The sequence below is a fragment of the Lithobates pipiens genome, unplaced genomic scaffold, assembly GCF_037356315.1.
Source record: "Lithobates pipiens isolate NorthernLeopardFrog02 unplaced genomic scaffold, aLitPip1_a1.2 Scaffold_13, whole genome shotgun sequence".
Classification (NCBI taxonomy): domain Eukaryota; kingdom Metazoa; phylum Chordata; class Amphibia; order Anura; family Ranidae; genus Lithobates; species Lithobates pipiens.
The window spans coordinates 331,150,158-331,169,841 of NW_027507718.1; the positions used below are offsets into that span (position 1 = coordinate 331,150,158).

General features: G+C 41.3%; 1 protein-coding gene across 4 annotated transcripts in view; it reads right to left on the reverse strand.

Annotated features, from left to right (window-relative positions):
* The window catches only part of ANAPC10 (anaphase promoting complex subunit 10), a 124,643-nt gene that overhangs the window by 94,884 nt on the left and 10,075 nt on the right, over positions 1–19,684 (reverse strand). For 2 of the 4 annotated variants that reach the window (XM_077476976.1, XM_077476979.1), the window contains exons 2-5: positions 16,922–17,047; positions 12,161–12,260; positions 11,861–11,984; positions 8,740–8,830 (exon numbers count right to left, since the gene is read on the reverse strand). In XM_077476976.1, coding sequence (XP_077333102.1) covers positions 8,740–8,830; positions 11,861–11,975 — 206 coding nt within the window. In that variant the 5' untranslated portion in view covers positions 11,976–11,984; positions 12,161–12,260; positions 16,922–17,047. The remainder of the gene's footprint in view (positions 1–8,739; positions 8,831–11,860; positions 11,985–12,160; positions 12,261–16,921; positions 17,048–19,684) is intronic. The other 2 variants (XM_077476977.1, XM_077476978.1) reach the window with 2 other exon arrangements.

The window sequence follows — 19,684 nt, forward strand, 5'->3', positions numbered from 1 at the left end:
AGAGTTTACACAAGGGTATAATGTAATCCAGTATCCCTACACAGCACTGAGTAACTACGTATAGGAAGGAGTTCACAGGTTAGAGCATCTGCTTGCCTCTGAGCTGCTTGTGCTCTGCTCTATAGCTTGAGAAGTGTTAGGGTTGCAGCCTCTGCCTTCCAATTGCCAAACCAATTAGAAAATCAGAAATACATGGCACATGCAACTCATGCACTTGTAAGGGGCACGCCAACACCCCTAATCAACGCAACCGATACCCAACTATGAGACATCCTCCCAAAAGGAACCTCACACTGTGCCTCCCAACATAAAGGCTATAGTAGGAATTATACTATAAGAAAAGAACAACAACCTATCTTGGAGACATTGGTGTCCACATTTGCCAGAACTAGAGCAGTTGGCAGGGTGACATAAAACTGCATAGTGTAGCACTGCTCACCATAAGAAACCTGCTGTAATATTCCTGGGAAGGTCCAGGTCTGCTTAGTGTTCCATCCCCCACCTGCTTGCACTCCCCTCCCAGGGGTCTGTGGATGCAGACACAAGGGTACACACACACACGTTGCGTTGCTGTCCATTCAGGGAGAACCAAAGTGTAGCAGGCAGCATTCTGTTTCGGCATGTACACTGGAAATTAGCCACTTGGCTCGGCAGACATGTCTGAAAGTAGTCAAGGATGCTGGATTAATTTGCTCTCATCTCGCTGACACCCAGAGAGGAGAGGCAGAGTCCTACTTTAGCCACAAGACCATGGTCCATCCACCATACACTACTATAGTAAGTTTTAGGCAGGTGTTAAAAAATTCTGTAAATTAAGAATGCTTTCAGAAATAGAAGTGCTCATTTTTGTTTTTATCAATTAACAAAACGGAAAGTAAATGAACATAAGAAAAATTCAAATCAAATCAATATTTGATATCACCACCCTTTCCCTTTCAAAACAGCATCAATTCTTCTAGGTACACTTGCAGACAGTTTTTGAATGAACCAGGCAGGCAGGTAGGTAGTTCCAAACATCTTGGAGAACCAAGCACAGATCCTCTGCAGCTGCCTCAAATCCTTCTGTATCTTCATGTAATCTCAGAAAGACAATGATGGCGAGATCAGGGTTCTCTGATGGCCAAACCATCACTTCCACTGCTCTCTGCTCACAGAGCACTGAACGATCAGCAGTCTTTGATCACTCAGTTCTCAGCTTTAGAACTGGCAAAAGGGCCAATGCTGCATCTTCTTAATTTCTATTTTAAATGACAGTGGCTGTTTGGGGCCAATGTGCTGCTGCAGAATAAATTTGGGGACAAACACAAGCCTCCTTGATGGTATGGTATGATTGCCAAGCCAGTATTTTTCAGCACTGAGGACACCATTTATCCAACTCAATTAGCAGAAATGCAGCCCCAAACTTACAAGGAACCTCCGCCATGCTTTGCAGTTGCCTGCAGACACTCATTATTGTAACACTCTCTAGCCCTTCGACAAACAAAATGCTTCCTGTTACAGAAAAGTATTTAAAATTTTGACTTCTCAGTCTAGGGCACCCGCTGCCATTTTTCTGCACCCTAGTTCCTATATTTTCCTGCATAGTTGGGTCACTTTAGCCTTGTTTCTACATCGGAGGTGTGGCTTTTTAGCCACAATTCTTCCATGAAGACCACTTCTGGCCAGACTTCTCCAGACAGTAGATGGATGTACCTGGCTCCCACTGGTTTCCACCAGTTCTGTGCTGATGGTACTGCTGGACATCTTCCGATGTTGAAGTGAGGTAAGCATGATGTGTCTTTCAACTGAAACATTAAGTTTCCTAGGCCGATTACTGCATCTACAGCCCTCAACGTTGTCCGTTTCTTTGCGCTTCTTCCAAAGAGCTTGAACAGCACATCTTGAAACCCTAGTATGCATTGAAATATTTGCCTGGGAGTCACCTGGCTGTTGCAGTATAACTATTTTGTGTCTTGTTGCTGTGTTTAGTCTTGCCATGGTGTATAACCTGTAGCACGAAACGGTCTTTCACAATCTCATCTTAGTAGCAGAGTTTGGCTGTTTCTCAACCAGCATTAAGTCTCCTACACAGCTGTTTCTGTATCAGTTAATGACCGTTTTAACCTATCTATGAAACCGATGAGCATTAGCACCTGCTTGGTATAATTGGTTAATCATACACCTGACTTTAATTTTAAAAAACCCATGACTTTCACCACTTCAGCCCCGGAAGAATTTACCCCCTTCCTGACCAGAGCACTTTTTGCGATTCTGCCCTGCGTCGTTTTAACTGACAATTGCATGGTCACGCGACGTGGCTCCTAAACAAAATTGACATCCTTTTTTTCCCCCACAAATAGAGCTTTCTTTTGGTGGTATATGATCACATTTGCGGGTTTTAGTTTTTACGCTATAAACAAAAAAACTGCGACAATTTAAAAAATTTTTTTTTTTCAAAACGCATTATTTTTTACTTTTTGCTATAATAAATATCCCCAAATTATATATATATATATATATATATATATATATATATATATATATATATATATATATATATATATATATATATACATATATATACATATACATATATATATATATATATATATATATATATATATATATATATATATATATATATATATATATATATATATACATATACATATATATATATATATATACATATACACACACATTATATATATATATATATATATATACACACATATACATACACACACACTATATATATATATATATATATATATATATATATATATATATATATATATATATATATATATATATATATATATATATATATATATATATATATATATATAGCGTCTACAAAATAGGGGATAGTTTTATGGCATTTTTATTGATATTTTTTTTTTACTAGTAATGGCAGAGATCAGCGATTTTTATCGTGACTGCGACATTATGGCAGACACATCGGACAATTTTGACACATTTTTGGAACCATTGGCATTAATACAGTGATCAATGCTAAAAAATTGCATTGATTACTGTAAAGATGTCACTGGCAGTGAAGGGGTTAACCACTAGGTGGCATTGTAGGCAAGTGTGTCCTAGGGAGTGATTCCAACTGTAGGGGGTAGGGGCTGTGTGTGACATGTCAATGATCAGCGCTCCCGATTTACCCATTGGTAAAAGATAGCCCACTCCCTCCCTCACCTCCCATGCCCACTAACCAGCTAAACACAATGGGGGAGAGATATTAAATGTGATTTGTGGTGGCTTCACTTCCCACTTATGCTAAGACACAGGCTGGAGGGGCGTGACATAGCCTGTAACTAGCGGAAAGCCACCCACATCATGTTATTTCCACAAAATAATAAATATTTGATTTCAAATATATTTGTATGACAATTTAAAACAGTTTATTACTTCCGGTTCCGGCGCCGCATGGAGTGACTGCTCTCCTCCTCAGCTCCCGCATCACGACCCCAAAATCGGCTTTAAAATTCTGCTGAGCGGCCGGGCTTCCGACGAAACACCCCCCGGACTCACCCCTCATAGCCATGGACCGGTTCCTGGAAAAAACCGGCGCGCGAGCGCCTACGACGCCGCCCGCGACCGCGGCGCTGCCACAAATCGAGGCCCCGGCTTCGGCCTACTCGGCTCCCTTCTCCTCACAGCGCGCAGCGGACATGGAGGTGAGCTGTGACACTGCTTCTCCCCCCTCTCCACAATCACTGCCAGCATCTCCAGCCCCTCCACTACAGGGCAGTCTTTCCACGCAGCCTGCAGGGGACTCCACCACAGAGCGCATTGCCCAGGCCGTGGCGGGGCATCACCAGTTTTGCTGCACTCTGCGATCTTGAATCTGGGCGCCCTATGCCCTTTTCCCTTCTAGCGGACAGGTTCTCCCTCCCGTCAGCTCACGCTTTCCACTACAGGCAATGTGTCAGTTACTTGAAGGATGTCTGCAGTGATGAACGTAAACGTTTCCCCCTAACCTTTCTGGACTGCCTGCTCAAAGACGATACTTATAAAATTTCAGACATCTACACACCGTTACTCCAGCAGGTTACTCCTCAATTGACATCCTCATCAGTCGCCAACTGGGAGAAAGACTTCCCTGACCGGGATATAGTAGAAAAAATCCTGCAAGGACTTAACAAAGTTTACCGCCTAACCCCCAACGAGCTCTGGAGAGAAACGCAACTAAAAATTGCCCACTGGGCATACCTTCCCTTCCTTCCATCCAACTCCGGTCAGGACAGCACCAAGTGTCCCCTATGTCTCCAGAACAGGCCCTCGCTGGCACACCGTTTCTGGTCCTGTTCCTTCATCTCATCCTTCTGGGATCGGATCCTCTCCTACATCTTTAAAGTTACCCTGCTGAAACTGCCAAAGGACCCCCTTCTTCTCATCTTTGGATACTGGGACCCTCTCCTGCTTCCATGGTCTTCCATCAACAACCGAGTTCCCCTAATCGGCACACCGTACAAACCCTCCCATGTGGACTGGTCTCTGCTGTGCCTACTCCTTGCCAGGAAATCCATTCTAAAGAGCTGGACTTCATCTCTTCCCCCCTCCGTCGCCCAGACGCAGAAGGAACTCCTTTCACTCCTGTACAAAGATCGTTACAACGCAAACTTCAGGGACGAAAAAGCGAAGTCTCGTTTCTACGCGCGATGGCTCCCCTTCATATCTGACACTCTCCCTCCGGTGGACATCATCAACTTGGACCACTTCACCTTCTCCTATTACGACACTCGACTACCAATCTCGGGGTCGGTTCCCCCCCCAATCTAATATTTGAGCCACGCTCAGGAACCTACTGACCTCCAGGACTACCCTTTGGAACCCTCCTACCTTAGGGACTCTACATGAAAACCTCGCATTCCCTTCCCCCCCTCTTTTCACCTTTTTATTTTCCTTTCTGTATGTCTTCCCCTCTTCCCCTCCCCTCCTCTCTTTTTATTATTTCTTTTTTTTCTACATCCAATCTAATACTCCTGATCCTATGATCCGTTGTTTTTCTTATTCATGGGAAATGACATTATCCTGTTATATGTATATATATTACTTTTGCAACTATTTCTTACGCAAGATCCATCCAGTCGCCGTCAGTTTGCTGCTTTGTTCTACTAATTTCACTGCCTTCCTCTCGGTTTAAGTATTTCAGTTTATGGTCTTAGTTCATTACGATAAAGATACAAACTGCTCCCATTTTTTTATACACCTCATCTGCGATGATGGTTCCGCAATATCGTACTTGTTACTATTGCATCTGTATTTGTGTCTTTGTCTTTATTTATTTCTCAATAAATACTCTTTAAAAAAAAAAAAAAAAAAACTGTTTATTGATATTATTTTTACTTTGTATTCCCCTTTTTTTTTTTTAACCAGCAGCAGAGAACTTGAAGGTCCTCATGCCACTGTTTCCCTGCAGACAGGCTGGGAAAGAGCTGGATCAAGTGACAGCTGTATAATGTAAGGAACAAGGTACTTACATTTTGTTTTTAATTAAAATAATGACAGTGCCATCATCCACATACAGCAATAGAAGTGACAATCTCAATTAAACAGTGAGTGTTTAGTATCATGAGTATTTTTTTCTGAACATGCATAGTGATCTCACAGTATACATTCTTTATGCGCTGGTCCTTTAATCTGTATAGTACTGATGCACAGACCAGTCAATAAGCAACTGTCTCTTACTTCCCACGAGATGGTCCAAGTACTACGCCTATGTCCTTTGGCAGGGCAAGTTGGGCATGGGCTTTAGGGGTGCACCGAATGGAAATTTTGGTGGCGAAAACCAAAACCGAAAATTATAGTTTTAAAAAAAAAAATTATATACACAACTGTATTCTATTCGACTTTTTAATTAATATCATTAATTTAAATTAAAGGGGTTGTAAATCCTCGTGTTTTTTCACCTTAATGCATCCTATGCATTAAGGTGAAAAAACTTCTGACACTGACCAGCCCCCCTGATTTACTCACCTGAGCCCGTTCGTTCCCAAGGCGGAGACGTGTTGTACCTCTCTGCCCTTTGTCTCGGCTCTTGTTTGGATAGATTCATAGAAGCGCAGCCATTGGCTCCCGTTGCGTTGGTGCCAGGGCCGAGTCTGGCATTTTGTATCTATGGATGTAAATACTGGACTCGGGTGCATGCCTTTCCAGGGACCCCCAAGGAGAGCGCTTCTCCTAGGTGGTTTCCTCATGCGGGAAGGAGCCGCGAGTGCCGTTGAGGGACCCAGAAGACGAGGCATAGGGCCACTCTGTGCAAAAGAAACTGCACAGTGGAGGTAAGTACGATGTTTGTTATTTTTTTAAAAACCATAGGCGTTTAGTAACCCTTTAATATGAAATTATTGTTGGCCATTTTTGGCACCTTTAGAGCAAGAAAAGCTCAAGAAAAATGTAGTCTGCAGTCTCTGAACATCTCTTTAATGCGCCGTACACATGATCGGACTTTCCGCCAACAAAACCGTAGATTTTTGTTTGAATTGCTCGATTACGAGCATGCGTGAACTTCTGTGTGTTGGACTTGTGTACACACAATTGGAAATTCCGACAACAAAGTTTTGTTGGTGGAAAGAGAGAACCTGTTAGCCAACATTTGTTGGTGGAAAGTCCGACAACAAATGTTCGATGGAGCATACACACGGTCGGACTTTCAGCCAACAAGCTCATATCCAACATTTGTTATCGAAAATCCCAATCGTGTGTATGGGGCATAACCATCTCTTGTATCACCAGCCTTTACAGTGCATATAAGATGCAGTCTGTCTTGCCAGTGAATGTTAGATCCAGCCTACCAGTGCATGTTAGATCCAGCCTACCAGTGCATGTTAGATCCAGCCTACCAATGCATGTTAGATCCAGCATACCAGTGCATGTTCCCAGTCGATGCTTTGTATGAGGAAACGCATTGGGAGGAGCACTAGCCTTTGACGTCATTACACCAAACAGTCCGCTGTCTTGAGCCGCGGCTGTTTTAATTTTTTTCTTACCGTGTTCTTGGATGTAAGCGTTTGCTACCTTTTAAAAAATAAACCTTTTTTGTACATATTAAACTATGAAGTCCTCTTCTTCTGTCCTCTATTGAACGAGGCCATCCAGGACAATCCAAAAAATATAGGATGATTCCTGTTTGGAAGTCTTGTGTCCAAAATTGAATATCTTGCTGCAACTGAAGGAGTATTACCCCTGAACTGAACCACAGGAGGACCGTATTCCTGCCGGCAGGCTTATGCGCAGGCATCCTTGATCTCTATAATTTGAGATCCTACGAATCTGGCAAGTGCCATTGATATTAAGAGATACAGGGTCACATACCCTGGCCACTTCATTTATATGGACTTTATTTGTTTTTGTTTCTGAACAACAGTCATCTCTGATTAGTTCACCAATTGCTTTTTTTGCATTGATATTTTCCTTAGGAGTTTTTCATTTGAGATATTGCATTTGTGACACTCACTTGTCTATGTCTATTATATATAATTATATATTCATAGTCTTTCAAATATATATATTTTTTTAAATAAGAGTGGATGTGCACTTGTTTTCTATTTTTATTTACCATTGCATGTTAGATGCAGCCTACCAGTGCATGTTTGATACAGTCTGCCTGTGCCTGTCAGATGCCGCCTCTCACCAATGCCTGTGGAGGCAGAATCTCACCAGTGCCTGTCAGATGCAGCCTCTAACCAGTGCCTGTCAGACGCAGCCTCTCACCAGTGCCTGTGGATGCAGTCTGCCTGTGCCTGTAAGATACAGCCTCTCACCTGAGCCCGTCAGATGCAGCCTGCCTGTGCCCAGATAAGATCGGCGATCTCCCGCTGTGTTCGCGGAGCTGGATTTGAATTGCCCAGGCCGCAGTAACAATGTCCCCCCTCCTGTGATCACGTCACATTGATTCAATGTCCTGGCATTGGATTAGTGTGCCGTCTATTACAGGAGGCAGGACATTGTTACTGTGGTCTGGGCAATTCAGCTCCCCGACAGAGGGAGATCGTGGCTCTGCAAGGAGAGCAGGGAGGGAGGGGAGGACAGGGCTTTTGAGCAGCCAGGATGACACACCGCAACAAGCGGCACCTGGCGGCGTGGCTACTGCGCAATTATCAGCATTTTTCTTTTGAAAATATGCCGAACACACCATTTTCGGTAACCAAAATTTCAGTGCATTCCTAATGGGCTTGATACAAAAATAGTATAAAGTGGTGCAAATATCAAATCATCAACTTTTCTAACTAGTGACTGACATTTCAGGTCTGGTGTTTCCTATCAGCTTCAGGATGCTTGAAGGCGTAAACTATAGGAATTCCCAAATATGAGTAAACAGCTTCTTACACAATCAAAGCTCCCACAGCAAAATCAAACCCGTGCACACAATTTTTTTATTCCCATTTTGGATAAAATATGGAAGGGACAGAACCGCGGTCACGCTTTTATTGTTTGTCAATGTCTCTGTTGTGGCCCTCTTCAATTGTTCTGACCACCAGGCCAAGACTGAAAGTAAGGGAAAATCTGAATTTTTGAGTTGTCATTGGTGTCAGAATAGGGCTTTGTTTCCATGACAAACATTTAGGAGAGAATTTTCCATTACTTTGTAGCTCTCCTCTCATGTTCTGTTGTGTCTGACATACAGTGAAGGAAATTCTCCCCAATAGGACACAGAGAGCAAAAAAAAAAAAAAATAAATAAAAAAAAAAAAAAAGCTTATCACGGGTTTAAATCATTGCTATTAAAATAATAAAAAAAATGTTTTACCGAAACTGTATATTCACTAAATGAGGTTGAGATCCATCAGATTGCCAGTAAGTTTCCAAATTGTCGTCTCGTAACTGGTCGACTCCAAACCCTTGGGGAATAAAAAAAAAAAAAATAAATAAATAGTGCAATGTAAAAAATGCAATTCGGAGTATGATTATCTTCCCCCAAAAGTAAAATATTAACTGCTTTAAAGCGGAGTTCCACCCAAGGGGGGGGGGGTTGGGGGGGTACCTAGTTTTGATAGGTACCCAGCTCCCACTTCTGCTTCCCTCCCTGCAAACTTCTGGGACACGTCACAGGACCCAGAAGATTGCCCGGCCAATTAGGACACGCAGCGTGACTCGAGCATGTGCAGTGCGCACCCAGCTGTGCAGCCACAAGCTGTCACAGCTGGGTGCCCACACTTGCAATGTCGGCGATGCAGAGGGAAGGAGGAAACCAAGCAAGAGTCAGCAGCTACACTTTTTGTAGCTGTTGACTTTTAATAAACACAGAAATGTCTGGAACTCCCCTTTAATTAACTACTTCAGAAGATTTATCCCCCTTCATGAACAGGCCACATTTTGCAATATGTCACTGCGTTACTTTAACTTACAATTGCGCAGTCATGCAACACTGTACCCAAATGTATGTTATTTTTTCCCCACAAATAGAGCTCTCTTTTGATGGTATTTGATCATCACTGCATTTATTTTTTGTGCTATAAAACAAAAAAGACAGCCAATTTTGAAAAAAAATAAATTTTTTCATTCTGCTATAAAACATATCCAATAAAAAAAAAATGTAAATAAAAAAATCAAATTTCTTCATACATTTAGGCCAGTATGTATTCTGTTACGTGTTTTTGGTAAAAAAAAAAAAATCCCAATAAGAATATATACTGATTTACGTGAACGTTCTAGCATTTGTAAAACTATGGGATATATACTGGAATTAATTTTTATTTTTTTCTTATACCAGTAATGGAGGCAATCAGTGACTTATAGCAGGACTGCAATACTGTGGCGGACAATCGGACACCAACTCACGTTTTTGACACTTTGCGGGAACCAGTGACACTAATACCATGATCAGAATATGCACTGTCCCTGTACTGACACTGCCTGGGAAGGGGGTCAAACATCTAGGGTGATCAAAGGGTTAATTGATGTCAGCTGACAGCAGATTTCAGCCCGCTGAAAATGGGTCACGGGAGTGCAAAACAAACTGCACTTCTTTGATCCACAGGAGAAGTAAAGCCAAAAGCGCTTTGGCTGGCATTCTCCTTAAGAACCCTTCCACATTGGGGAACTTTTCAGGCATTTTAGCTCTAAAAATAGCTCCTATAAAGTGCCTGAAAAGTGCCTGCAGGACGGGAAAAAAAAAAAAAAAAAGTCCTGCAAGCAACATTTTTGGGGCGGTGTGTACACCGCTTCCAATACGTCCCTGCTCATTGAAATGAATGGGCAGCGCTGCTGAAGCGCTTGCAAAGCCATTCAGCAAGCAGCAACACGGGGACTATTAGCCCTTTCTTCGGCCGCTAGCGGGGGTAAAAAAGCAACCTGCCAGCAGCCGAAAAGCGCTGCCATAACAGCGGTAAAGGCCCGCACCACTCCAGTGTGAAAAGGGGTCTCAATGTGTTAGTTTTGAGTATTTGTTCAGTCTATTTAATCTCACCTTTCTAAGGTTCAGAGTACTATAAAGAAACAAAAAGGCGCATCTCTGCTAAAATACATACATTTTGGTTATTTCTAAATGTATCCCTATGTTACTGTCAAACGCAGTTTGTAGACTATAAATGGCTTTGCAGACTATAAATGCAATACAAAATACAATGCTGCTATGTAAGTGGTTGTAAACCATAACATATACCCACTGAATTGACTGGCCTCAGTTGACACAGATCTGAAACAAATCCTTCTACAGAAATTGTACTTGTTTATCAGCTTCTCTACATCCAAAGACCAAAATTGATAAAGCTTGTCTGAGCTGTCAGAATAAATAAAAATAAAAAAAAGAGCAGAAATGACACACTGTAAACTCAGTGAGGGGGGCTATGAGAGCTAATTAAAGGGTAGGGACACACCCCACTTAGAACATAGGAAAAGAGCTAGGTCTTTCAATCTGCTAGAGATCCCTCCCCTGTCACCTTCTTTCTCTTGGTGTCAGGAAAACTTCTCAGAAGTGACTCACGCTGATAGCAGATTCACTCAATTTACCAAGAAGCCCACTAGATCATCCGCTGCTACTAACACTAGCAAAATATTAGCTTTAATTGCAATACTTACCATCTCCTCCTTGCTGTGTTCCGCAGACACACCTTTAGAATCCATTCCCATCTTAATAATTTCAGGTTGGATACATCAAGTGCAATCTAACTTCCTATTATGTACCCAGGCCATCATGACCAAACCTCCTGTGGTCTTCTAGAGAGAGGTTGGCCCTGTATTCAAAGTAATGCACTATACTGAATTCTGGAAAATGCAGAATAGGACAGCCTAACACACAGAATTAATGCAGAAATTAATGCCATATTTTCATGCTTTCCAATTGCTGGATAAACCCAAATCATATTTTGGTTATGGATCAACGCTCAAAAGGATTGATCCCCTGATGGCTTCTTCTATCTCTGCATAAATCCATAGGAATTTAATTTTTTTTGACCTGGGAACTAGTGGCGGAGTGTCAAAGGCTACTTTCACATTGGGGGCGTCGGCGGTAAGGCGTCTGGTTTTTTAGCGGCGCTTTACCATCGTTTTGCTGAGGTTTTCAGCCGCTAGCGGGGTGTTTTTAACCCCCGCTAGCAGCCAAAAAAGGATTAAAACCTCCCACAAAGCAGTGCCCATTGATTTCAATGGGCAGGGGCGCTTTACACAGTACTGCAAAGATGTGGCTTGCAGGACTTTTTTCAGCGTCCTGCCAACGCGCTGCTCCAATGTGAAAGCACTTGGGCCTAAGTGTGAAAGCTGCCTAATGGTCACAACAAACCAGAATAGGATTCAAACATCCCCCATTTACTCAAAACAGATACTGTGTATTAGATATGTGTGGAATCGAAACACAGGAGATGTCTCAGAAAACCAAGGATTTTTACAAATTTTCACATCTTCATTAGTACAATTAAATAATAATATTGTACCTGGTTTACAAGAAGACAAAGACCAAACCGCTTGAGAGCCAATTTCTCGAACAGTACCAGTTCTTTTTAACTGATTAGGGTCAGCACCCGGTGGGGTTTTGTTTGGTGTTGTCATTTCCAACTACTGCGGATCAAAAAACAAAATCTTACCATTGAGATAAAGAAAACATCAGGGATTTTACCCATAACCTATTCTTCAAAATACCCCGTTGCCAGACTATTCATTTCAAAAACATTCTTCCCAAAAGATTCAATATATTTTTAGGCATGCATTCAATACATTTTAGGCATGTTATTTACCTGTAAAAGCCCACCTTGTGTAGGCTTCCAAAACCTTGATACTGTCGCTGGGAGTTGCTATAGCTTGGATGTGGAGTGAGAAGCACCAGCAGACTAAAGCCTAAAAAATAAAAAAAAATAAAGTAAAGTACACACGATCAGAAAATCAACGAAAAATACAGATTGCGAATCGATCTTATGATAATCCGATTGTTAGTACACAGCTTTAGAGAGCCGAAAGTTTGTCCAAAATTATCCAAAAGTAACCATAAACACAGAAAAAAATTTTTGTACGATACTAGATCATATGATTTTCATTTAATCAGTACAGTTTTCTTCCAAAAAAAACGAACAAAACCAGAATAACAAGGCTACAATGCTGGTAAACAACAACAAAAAAAATTGAGTAACACCTTAATTTTCGATATGAGACTAGTGTGCAAAAAAACAAACAAACACACACACACAGATGATCATTCGTCCAATATTCTCATTGTGTGTACAAGGGTTAAGAGACATCACTCAAGTGACACTCTAGTATTCCTCTTTTCTTCTCCCCCAGTTACCACATAACAGATTATGTAGGGAGGAGAGGAGCACAGGAGCTGCGAGCAAAGACAGTAATTAGACACGTGCAGGAGAGAGAGCTGTGACATGCAAGGAGATAGGGGGCTGTGCTAGGGAATGGACTCCTCTAAAGTAGTCACATTTGTTAGCAAGCTCTGGGGTAAATAAAACAAAAATCATGTTTTATTGCCTCATTGAGGTGTGAATGAAGTTTGAATGAGCCGTCAACATATATGAACGTACATAAATTTAGGTCAGATTTTCGGGTCACTTGTTTTCTAGTAGTCTTTCAGGACAGAGAGATCGTACCTCCTCCCACCCTGGACAAGAAACACTTCTTCACCGATCTTTAAAAGGAGGCTTTCTCTGGCCTTTTTTGTCTCCGGAGTTAGCTCCAGGTAACGCCTTACTGCTCTCCTTACATTCAAGGGGTGGAAATCCCATTCTTTTTCTTCTGCCGAGTTTGGGCAAAAGTTCTGAAGATCTTGGGACGGTTGAAAATTAAAGCAACTTTTGGGAGAAATGCTGGATTCGCTTTTAGGATAATCCCATCAGAAAAATAGACAAAAATGGTTCTCTTGTTTCTTGTGGACAGGGCCTGGAGCTCACTAATTCTATGTGCAGAACTTACTGCAATTAGAAAAACTGTCTTTAAAAAGGTAATGAACTTGAGACGTGAATCCAAATGGTTCTTTTGTCAGTGCCTGCAGGACTATTGAGCAAATTACACTTTGGAAAAAATTTCAACTGGTGCTGGTCTAGACCTGGTAAGAAGCTTGAAAAAAGTCACGACTAAGGGTCCATAAGAAATCGACTTCTCCAAAAACCCTCCCAAGGCCGCCACCTGTATATTGGAGGGTACCGATTGCCAGGACCTTGTCTGCACCAAGAATAATATACTTAAGCATAAACCGCTCTAGTCACTCAATTCTGACTTTCCAAAAGAGTAGAAATTAAACATTCCCGATAAAAATCCTTTTTTAAGAGCTAAACTTCAAAAAGCGGGCTGTGAGGCTCAACATGGCTACCTCTGGGTAATGTAAAGGCCCCTACAACAGCAAGTCCTGTCCAATTGGAAGATACCAACATGGTTAGACTGCTAGTTGGAGAGAAAAACATAAAAGGTTGATGTTTTATTTTCCATTAAGCAGAGGTGCTTTTAGGAATGTCTGGGGCTTTTAAAAAAGAATGGGGCTTTATGGTGGCCTATAAGTTTAATATATTATTTTTTTGCTAGAAAACTTCTTTAGATCCCCAAACATTATACATAATTTTTAAAGAAGAGGGCATATAGAATAAATTGGTGGGTAACGCAAATGGAGAGAAAAAAAACAACTTCTTGCCGGGTACTGCATGCCCTGGGCATTAGGAATTAAACATCGCTGCCTCAGCACCTGCGGAATGAACTGGAAAGGGGGGAATGCGCAGCAAAGTTTACATTCCAAGAGGTTTGCCAGAGCATCCATCCTCTGGGAACAGTTTTCTGTGCTCAGAGAGTAAAAAAAAAAAAAAAGAGGAGGGTTGCATAGAGGTCTGCTTGAGGCTGACCACACTCTTTTATAATCATCAAGAACACTTCCGGATTGAAGGCCCATGCTGCCTCCTGAAACCAGTGCCTGCTCAGAAAGTCAGTCACCCAATTCAGGGTACCCTTGAGGTGGACTGCCGATAAGGATACGAAATGGGGCTCTGCACAGACAAGTATTTATACTGCTAAGGCTTGAGGAACTTTACCTTTTGTGCCTCCATGCTTGTTGATATATGCCACGGCTGTGGCATTGTCCAAAAGGACATGTACCTGATAAACCTGAAGATTCTGAAAGAACACTGGTAAAGCCATCACAATAGCCTTTAACTTTCTCCAATTTTGGGATCTTGAAGCTTGACTCCTTGACCAGGCCATTTAAGCCATTTTCCCTCCCAGGTGAGCTCCCCAGCCCCAGGAGATGGCGTCTGTGATCAGTTTCTTCTCAATTGGAAAATACCATAGAAGGCCCACTGAAAGATTGGCTTGATTTCACCACCACTAAAGTGATTTCTTTGGTGGGAACTTTTACCAAGGTATTCAGAGAACCCACCTGGTGATCCCAAACTCTTAAAAGAAAAAGCCAGAAATGCAGTCTCACACATTGAATTTCTGAAATGGGAAGGTTAGAATCCCAATGGCTGACAGAGTGATATACAGAGGCTGATTAGATTGAAGCATAGCCACTGCTTCCTTTAACTTTTCTCTCTTGTCTCATGAATGAAATATTTTCTGCTCCATGGAATTGATCAGTTATCCTAGAAACAGAGCCTCCTGTGCAGGATTTAGCGCTGGTCAACGCTGCTGCAATATCTGATGCGTTCCAGAACACATGGAATCGCATTAAAGTGAAATTACATGATTTTCTATGGAGGTCATTCACATACCCTTGGCGAATTAGTACAGTATATACAGTATATACAATTTTTAACAACTTCAATACTGGGCCCTTTTACCCCCTTCCAGACCAGGCCAATTTTCAGCTTTCATCACTATCGCACTTTGAATGACAAATGTGCGGTCATGCAATGCTGTACCCAAATTACATTTTTATAATTTTTTTGAGACAGATAGAACAGCTTTCTTTTGGTGGAACTTAATCACCACTGGGTTTTCAATTGTTTTTGCAAAAAAGTTTTCTTAGTTTCCTATTTATTTTGTAAATAAGGAATTTTTCTCCTTCACTGATGTGCGCTGATGAGGCTGCACTAATGGGCATGGATAGGCTGCACTGATGAGACGGCACTAATATGCAGCACTGATTGGCATCGCTGATAATCATATGTCAGAAGTCATATAATGTTGTCCCAGAATGAGAGCCATCTTGCGCCCGTCATTTTACTATATAAAGAAAACATGAGTGAGAAGGCAAAACACATTTCTTATTTCGAATGGGATTAATTTTCAACTAAGTCATAACAAAATGGCACAAACATAAAACAAAACATGGCAATAAGTAATCAAATAAAATGACCCCTGTTCAAAAGTTTGCATACCCTTAGTTCTTAATCTGGCGTATTGCCCCCTTTAGCATCAATGATGGCGTGCAGTTTTTTGTAATAGTTGTCTATGAGACCCCAAATTCTTGCAGGTGGCATGGCTGCCAATTCATCTTGGCAAAATGCCTCCAGGTCATGCAAAGTCTGTGGTTGTCTTGCATGAAGCGCATGTTTGAGATCTCCCCAGAGTGGCTTAATGATATTTAAGGCCAGAACCTTCACCTTTTTTCTGCTGTAACCACTGGAGGATCAACTTGGCCTTGTGCTTACAGTCATTGACATGCTGGAAAGTCCAAGAACATCCCAATGCATAGCTTTCATGCAGAAGAATGCAAATTGCCTGACAGTATTTTCTGATAACATGCTGCATTCATCTTGCCATCAATTTTCACAAGATTCCCCGTCTAGCTGATCTTGGCTTGGCATCAAGAATTTTCCACTTCTTAATAAGTGAATAAACAGTACTGACTGGCATATTCAAGGCTTTGGATATCTTTTTATATGCTTTCCATCTTTTTAAAAGTTCCATTACCTTTTTACACAGGTCTTTTGACAGTTTATTTCTGCACCCCGTGGCTTGTTATCTAACCTGCTCAGTGCATCCACATGAGAGCTTACAAACTCATTGACTATTTATACACAGACACTAATTGCAATTTAAAAAGCAACATATGTAGGAAATTAACCTTTAATTGACATTGTAATGTGTATGTGTGTAACCTTGCTTGTCTGTACCAAGGCCAAACATTCCTGGGTATGCAAACTTTTGATCAGGGCCATTTGGGTGATTTTGGTTATCATTATGATTTGGAAAAGAGCCAAACAACTATGTGATAATAAATGCCTTCATATGATCACTATCCTTAAATAAACCTAATTTTTTGGCATGATCAATCAAATTTCAATACCAATGCCAAAATTTCACGATTTCTGACAAGGTATGCAAACGTTTGAGCACAAGTTGCGCAAATGTATCAATGGATAGGTATGGATGCTCCTTTCCCAGCTAAGAAAGACTCCTAGGGGAAAGTTTTTAGGGTGAGGACCCTTCAGAATATTCTTAGCCACTCAAACTCTACTACAGACCTGCTAGGCACACTGTTCTTGCATGGCATGGGATTGAAGAGTCAAGGAGGACACTGCAGCCTAGCATGAAAGTCTAAGAAAAATAACAAAATATCAGAATCTAACCTTCTGGTGTTACCTGTAGACCTGAGGAAACACAATGAACTGTGCAGGCTGGTCTTCTCTGGCTTCTATAATTGTGGGCGACAAGTTTCCAGTTTTAGGTGGGCAGAGCCACTCTCCTATGCTGCCCTGGAAGATGATTTGGAAAAATTAGGTTAGTCTTTAAAGAAAACCTAAAGGTTATTTTTTTGGGGGTTTTTTTGCTTTTTTTTTAAACAAACATGTCATACTTACCTCCTCTGTGCAGTTGGTTTTGTACAGAGTGGCCCCGATCTATCATTTCTGGGGTCCCTTCTCTGTTCGATTGCCCCATTGGGGAGCCGCTCTCCCCCGGGGCACTTGTGCGGTGCGCTCCCATGTCCTGCTGCTGTGTCCATTGACACAGACAGCAAGACTCGGCCCCGCCCCGACGTCACTGGATTTGATTAACAGCAGTGGGAGTCAATGGCTGCGCTGCTGTCAATCTATCCAATCAGGACCCAAGACACCGGCTGGAGGTGGGGATGCTCGTCCCCATCGCTGGAAAGACCGGGTTCAGGTAAGTAAAACAATAGAATGAATTAGGGTGAAAAACCTTGAGTTGAATAAAAGCTATCTATCCTCCTAGGACACTAGCACAAAACTGAGGCATGCTGGTAGTAGGAAGGTTTATACTAGGCTGACCTAATGGTTTCATTGTTTAGCAGTGTCCAATCTTCCCCAATGCAGTTTAATACGTCCTGTGTAACTCAACGGAAAAGAAAGTACAAAGCTGAAAACCATTTCTTTGTTGTGGATATAGTGAATGGTTAAAATCAAACCTGCATCACCATCATTTAAGATTATTTTCTAAACCATACTATAAAGACAGCGCCCAGACAGCTGAGATTTCTGGTAGAGGGAGGGGAAGAAGCAGAAAGCACCTCTCCATTGTCTGAAAGATTGTGAGCAAGCCAGCAGTTGATAAAGGCTGCATTCAGATCAACGCATTGTAGTAGTGAGTGTTAAAATCCACTTCACCACAATGCACAGCAACTTACTGTATACATTCATTTCCATTTAAATAGAATCCCAATGCTCTATCATTTTTTTTGGATTTGCCCTCGAATTCGTCCTTACTATCCAGATGTATGTGCTTTAAATGAAGATCTTACAGACCTTTCCTTTGATCATGACCCGGCAGCCTGTTTGCTACACCTTAGCCCTCTTTCCAAAAAAAAAAAAAAAAAAAAAATCAAGACATCTTTTAGGTAGAACTGCACAATTAAGCGTCAAGAATCGTTATCGTGATCTTGACTAAAGTGTTTCACAATTCTTTCTATGCAAATAATTCTCTCTGCTCTTCTGAAGCCACAGCCATCAAAAGAAAGGAAGAGAAAAACTGGGCAGTATGCCAAGCATCAAAACATTCTTTAGCAGTTGAACTTAAGTATAAACATTGTAACAATTTGTCAATGGAATAGACTTTGTGTTTAAGGCCCCTTTTACACTGGGGCGGTGCGGGCACCGGCAGTTTTAGCGGCGGTATGCGGCCGCTAGCGGGGCGGTTTTAACCCCCGCTAGCGGCCAAAAAAGGGTTAAAACTGCTGCTGCAGCGGCGCTTTGCCGGCAGTATAGCCACGCTGCTCCATTGATTTCAATGGGTAGGAGCGATTTAGGAGCGGTAAATTCACCGTCCTGCTAGTGCACCGCTCCAGTGTGAAAGCCCTCCGGCTTCCACACGGGAGTGAAAGGGGACAGATTTTTTCAGGCGCTATTTTTAGCACTATAGCCCCTGAAAAATGCCCCAGTGTGAAAGGGGCCTAAGTGAAAAAAGTTTAACCACTTAAACACTAAACCTTTTTCTGACATTTGTTGGTTTCAAGTTAAAATATATATTTTTTTTGCTAGAAAATTACTTAGAACCCCCAAACATTAAAAAAAATATATATATTATATAATAATAATAATAATAACTAACCAGTAAAGTTAGCCTTTTTTTGTATAATGTGAAAGATTTTACATCGCAAGAATCGTGAGAGAATCATGATCTTTTTATTCTAAGCAAATAAATTGTGATTGTCATTTTGGCCAGAATCGTGCAGCTCTACTTTTTGGTGAAAGCAACCACCCACGACACACAGAATATAAATCGGATATGGCAGTTTTGATCTGTAAAGGATTCTAAAGGTATTGAACTAAGCAGACTCACTGGATATATAACTTCATTTGCTTTATCTTTTATTTGGTCTTTTTTTTGTAAATGTTTGTATTATTTAATAATTATGCACTAATGGACAAGCATATTGAATACATTAGAAATCTAATTTTTGTGATTTAAGGAATGTGATTGTTTATATTTTAATATAAAGTAATTTATCGCTTTAAAGAATTACAAAATACATAAAAAAAAAAAAGAATCCCAAACACATATAGTAAGAATTTTTTTTTTTTAAACCGCCACATATTTAATTTATTCATAAAACGCCCTGGAGTATGGGATAAACAGCTCAATCTCTGTATTTGCGTAGGATACTAAGCTAAGCAGGGCAATAACTTCTCTGCGGGAGGTGGGAACCTTGCAAGAAGATCTGAACAAATTAATGGGGTTGGCAACTACATGGCAAATGAGGTTTAATGTAGAAAGATGTAAAATAATGCATTTAGGTGGCAAAAATATGAATGCAATCTATATATTGGGGGGGAGAACCTCTGTGGGAATCTAGGATGGAAAAGGACCTGGGGGTCCTAGTAGATGATAGGCTCAGTCAGCAATAGTATGCAATGCCAAGCTGGTGCAAGCAACGC